Source organism: Chenopodium quinoa, unplaced genomic scaffold (genome assembly GCF_001683475.1).
Source record: "Chenopodium quinoa cultivar QQ74 unplaced genomic scaffold, ASM168347v1, whole genome shotgun sequence".
In the NCBI taxonomy this organism is placed as follows: Eukaryota; Viridiplantae; Streptophyta; class Magnoliopsida; order Caryophyllales; family Amaranthaceae; genus Chenopodium; species Chenopodium quinoa.
In genome coordinates, this window is record NW_018742763.1 from 6,875,197 (window position 1) to 6,880,832 (window position 5,636).

At 34.3% G+C, this 5,636-nt stretch overlaps 1 protein-coding gene and 1 long non-coding RNA gene across 2 annotated transcripts; both read right to left on the reverse strand.

Moving 5' to 3' along the window:
* Nucleotides 1-14: 14 nt before the first annotated feature.
* Nucleotides 15-2,146, reverse strand: LOC110724439 (cyclin-J18-like). The gene is made up of 2 exons (XM_021903857.1): nt 1,610-2,146; nt 15-638 (listed from the first exon to the last, which is right to left on the reverse strand). Exons 1-2 carry the CDS (start codon nt 1,751-1,753, stop codon nt 408-410), a joined length of 375 nt encoding a protein of 124 aa, XP_021759549.1. The 5' UTR covers nt 1,754-2,146; the 3' UTR covers nt 15-407.
* Nucleotides 2,147-2,736: 590 nt separating this feature from the next.
* Nucleotides 2,737-5,323, reverse strand: LOC110724441. The gene is made up of 2 exons (XR_002511994.1): nt 5,154-5,323; nt 2,737-4,040 (listed from the first exon to the last, which is right to left on the reverse strand). It is a non-coding gene; the product is annotated as an uncharacterized LOC110724441 (long non-coding RNA).
* Nucleotides 5,324-5,636: the final 313 nt, after the last annotated feature.

The window sequence follows — 5,636 nt, forward strand, 5'->3', positions numbered from 1 at the left end:
ACAAATGAGCATTAAATAATTTGCTCATTTGACAAATGAGAAAAAAATAATTGCTCATTTGACAAATGAACAAAAAATTGAGGCTCCAAATGAATCAGCTGACTGATAAGGCTCCAAATGTTATACTTTGAACCTGGTCACAGGTCACTGATATCATACGATGAGGTGACTAGTATACTTGAATTTCCATTGCTAGTCTATATTCCTTGGTAATGAACAAGAATGAGATACAATGACCACAAACCAGCATGTGATCCTTGGCAGGATCTAGGGAGATCAGGATAAACATTATGTAAACCAAGCAAGATCAGTAGAGAGGAAGCTAACAAATGTGAAAAAAGAATTATAATGACAGTACGACTAATTCTGGATTTGATTTCTTCGACAAACTCAATTCACATCCTAAATCATACGCTAACACCTCCCTGAACAATCCCTCTTGTTAAGTATGTATAACAAATGTCAAAGTTATGATAGTTTTCAATAGCCACATTGTTTAACAAAGAGCCACACACCTCATACATTGCCTCTGTTAGTACACTTTCCAGTTTGGATCTTAAACCTCTTGCACCAGTATTCTTGACCATTGATTTTTTGGTAATTACTCTCAAAGCCTTTTCTGTAAAGTGAAGTTTCACCTAAGTATTCAAATAACAGATATGCACAAATCAATGCAAGGAAGAATAAGACCATGATTACAAATAATTAACAAGTGTAGCTAGTAAGACTTTCAAGTATGTGCAGACTCTCCGAGAAATTGATACATTATGTAGACATCATCATTCATGGTAACCAATTCATAAGTTCCTTTGGTAAGAGCACACTTTGACTGGGGAAGAACCATCAAGTGGATTCCATATAGGTTCCTTCACCAATGAAGGAACAAATAAGACAATTAAGTTCCTACATTCTTCTAATGTTAATAGCTTAGGGTTTCATCTTTCATAAGTTCACAAATTCATAGCCAAAATATTTTTAATGCTCAAGGTTGTCTTTCACAAGTTCTACACAATTTACTTGCCAAAAGATGGTAACCCCAAAATTAAGAAAAAGCAATGAAAAAGTATTGAATCATAAGAAAATGTAATCAAGGTTTTACATCCTCTCTGATGAACTCCTTAACCTGTGAGATATCACCTGTGAGGCCTGAGGCTTCAGCAAGGGTCACTTTATTATGGCACTAAGAAAACGCAAATGGTTGCCCAGATTCTCTAAGTGTGAATTCACTTGTAATATCGGCATCTGATATCACCGTTCTCGAAGTTCACAATTTGTCACTCAGAGTTAGAGAAAGCATGATTAATTTTAAGTATCTAATGCTTATCTTTTTCTGAAGACAAAAAAAAAAGACAAAATACAAACAACACTTGAGGATACCCTCCAGACTTCAGGAAAAGACAAGGAGAGGTGGCCAAATACAACACTAAGAGGATTGCAAACATATAATTGAAGAATCCCTCGAATAAATAACAATTAAAATCACAAATACACAAACAAATGATCGGGAAAACCCTAAATTTCGCAATCAAAATCAGAAAAAACTTGTTACAAAATTGAAAGTAAATCAAAGAAATATAATAATAATAAAAATCAAATCAGAAAAACTAACCACAATCGCCGTCGCAAGGAACACCAGCGATTCCACGAACATCCGCGAAATCTCATCATTCTCGTACGTCAAATCTATGACATCGCAACAAACCTCGATGCTCACCATCTCACCAACATTAGCCACCTCTTTAAGCTTCATCATCAATTCTTCAATCACCAAAACACCGAATTCTTCATGGTTCCAAACTCGAAACTCAGGGATTGCAAAAACAGGATTTCGGCGTCTAAGAAATCGCTTTTTGTAAAATGCTGATCTTTGATGCGTTGATCGCCGATTGATATTAGGGTTTTGAGAGAAAGAGGGGGAGAATCATATGTTTTGCTGGAAATCCAGAGGAAGATGAGAGAGAATAGCTGTAATTGAGGGAAATTCAGTAATGGTGATGAAGGAGGAGAGAGAAAACGCTGTTTTTTTTTTTTTGAAATTATATTTGACCGGGATAAATGGTAACCATTGGATGCAATTGATCCAACGATTGTAATATGTCCTCACATATACCAGGTTCTCACATAAGGGATGTGTTCTCACATGATCCCATATATATATATATATATATATATATATATATATATATATATATATATATATATATATACCAAGATGAATAATAAGAACTGGGAACCAATCATAACCGTTGATCTGACGGTTCTCATTGCACCCGCCTCATTAAGGGTAAAGTTGTAAATATTCATCTCGAATGACTACCCTATTTTTTGCACAACTTCTTTTTCATTTTCTCTTTCTTCTTCAAACTTTATTTCTCTCTCTTCATTCAAATCTGTAAGGCGATTTTTTTTCCTTCGACTTCACAAATCGAATTTTTCCATTCACCTTCTTCAATTTGTTGTTTCGATTGAATCATGAGAGGTAAGTGTTTTGATTTTGGTTCAGTTTAACAGATTTATTTATGATCAAATAAGTTATTTGATTCGTTTTTCTTTGTTCTTTTTAGTCAATTAGGGTTTTTATTTTGAAATCTCGCTTTTTTTTTTAGTTTGAAATAATTAGGATTTTCGCTATTTTTTGTTTGATTTATTTGTAGTTTTGCGTTTATTAATCAGGTTAACGATTTCTCATTATTTTTTTAATTTTATGTACAACTTTCATTTTTGGTGATAATAATTCGTTTGATTTTTATGTGATTCGAAATTTTCTCTTATTTTCTCAATCGAGGCCTTCATTTTTATCTATTTGAATTAAGTTTGTTTTTTTTATTGCGTTTGATTTCTCCAAATTAGATTTCTTGTTCATGAATTTTTTTAGGGGTTTTATTTACGTTTTATATTATTCTATTTACTTTTAAGCTTGATGGAAAGACTTTTAAGTACATTGGCATATCTCTTCATTCTGTCATAAACAATATAGAATCAACATGGTTACAGGTTTGTGTTGGTTGTCCTGTTCCCTGAATTCCTCTTAACTATTTTGGTATCCTTATTACTATACTCTAAAGAGATGCAATCAAAGTTTTGTGGAATGCACATAACCTGTTTGTTGAAATGCCTCGGTGAACACTTGTGAGAATTGCTTGTATGTTAGGACTGTTTTCCATATGATGGACTTTTAAAAAGCTTGTGAGATAATTCCCCATTTGTTCTTATATTTTTTATAATCCATATGAGAAGAAACTTTCTAGATTTCCCAAAGAAACCCGTTTTGATTGTCGGTCATATGATTTATCTAAGACTAAGTTTATAATTGAGAAATTTTGTGTATATATCTTTCTTTCCAAATCTCATTACACCTTTCGTTGGTGACACCTTTAACAATACTTTGTCACCGACCTCAAATTCCTCCTCTCTACGCTTCAAATCCGCGTAGCTCTTTTGGTGATCTTGCGCCACTTGAATCTTACCTTGAATCTCCTTTACTTTTTAAACTGTATCCTCGATCATTTGAGGCCCTAAAATCATTGTTTCACTTATGTCGTTCCAACAGATTGGACTGCGACACTTCCTTCCATATAATGCCTCAAATGGAACCATGCCAATGCTTGCATGGTAGCTATTATTATAGGAAAATTCAATTAAGTCCAAGCTATCTTCCCATCCCCCTTGAAAATCTATAACACAAGCCCTCAACATGTCTTCCAAGGTTTGAATGGTTCTCTCAGTTTGCCCATTTGTGGCAGGGTGAAAAGTTGTACTCATCTTAAGTGTTGTACCAAAGTTTTCCAAAACCTTAAAAGAAACCTAGAATCTCTATCAGACACAATATCTTTTGGAACTCCATGTAACCTCACCACATTATTTATTTAAGCTTTTGCAAGTTGTTCCATCTTCCGAGTCTCCTTCATTGGTCTAAACACCGCAGATTTTGTAAGTCTATCCACCACTACCCAAATGGTGTCGTTTCCACTATTTGACTTTGGGAGGCAAGTCACAAAGTCCATTGAAATACAATCCCATTTCCATCCAAGAATTTCAACCTGTAAAAAAAGTACGAGTAGCTAAAATCACTAAGACAAATAAATTAAAAAATTCAACCTGTAAATCTCACAAGAATCATCCATAGGACCAATTAGCATAAACTCAAGCTTAAAAATTGTCTTACTGGCAGAACTTGCCCATTCTTATCTCTCGCAACAAATCCCAGCCCATGCTAGCATTGATAATCACTTTAACCCAACCAAGAGTGGAAGGAGACCAACTTAAATTGCTGACTGTATTGTAGGAAGGTGGGGATGATAGACATTCTTAGCATAGCTTAGGTAGTCTGCCATGATTTGTACAAAACCAACTGCAACTTAGACATAACCAGGGGTACTTTGATCAAATACAACCTAGTTTGATTATCTACCATAAACTATTTGATTATCTACTTTGGGAGTAGTTTAGTCTACTTTTATTGATCTCTAGTTTACTTTTAACTGGAATTATGTTCAAGCCACTTAAAAATCATAAAGATTCTAGAATAAAAATTCACCCTACACAACACTTTACACTATTATCAATCTTGCTGCCAGCTTATTCTACACCCTAACCCTAATGCTAACCTACACCACACCACCACAACAACACAGTGTAGTCCACAAGCAGCTATCTTCGTCCCTCGTGGCCTCCTCTAAACCTCAAAACTCCTTGCCATCAATGCCACTACAAAAACCAACACATATCAACAATGTTGCTGCCACTACAACAACCAACACACAAATTCAACAATGCTGCTAGCAGCGCCTCCTACTCTCCTCTCTTCCAAACCACACCACAATCTCCTCCTCGTAGCCCCGCATCGACAAAATATTGCAAAAAAAAAAAAAAACAGAAATTATCAATCAATAGTCAAACAGAAAATATCAAATTGAATCAGAATCTATCAAATTACACTACACTAAGGAAATTAACAGAAAATTTTAGATAAAAGTCGAATTAAAGGAGAAGCATTAAATCGCTGAAAAAAAAATGAAAACGAAAAAACAAATCGGAAAATCGAAACCTAAAATTTGCAAATATATGCTACAAATTAATAGGATTTATAATATGAGTATCGTAGGAAAATAAAATTAAACCCTAAAATTCGATGCAAAATTCACAATGCTTACCTCTATCGTTGAGAAATCTTGCAACGAATTCAGCTCATCATTGAAGATGTATGTAAATTGAAACAAATTCTTGATGTTCAAGTTGATGATTGAAGCGAGGATGCTTGAAAATTACTTGAGTAGAGAGAAAATGGCGTATGAGAAAGAGGAGAGAGAAACGAGTGTATTATCTTATGATATGAGAATTAATCGCAGCTGCCTATTTGTGTTAGATCTGACGGTCCAAAAGAGTTCTTAGTTCCTATTATTCAACTAGTTCTCACCGTAACTTGGTTATATATATATGAGTTGAATCATGTAAAAACCAGCCTTAAGCTGAAAATTGAAAACATGAGATCTTAACCGTAGATTTTAATCTACCACATATTCATCAAATCTTACGATGGGGTTTATTTTCTGTCAATTACAAACAAAAGCGTTTACTTTCTCTCTCCTCCATTATCATGCGTTATTTTCTCTCTCCTCTTTTTTCTCTCTCCTAAT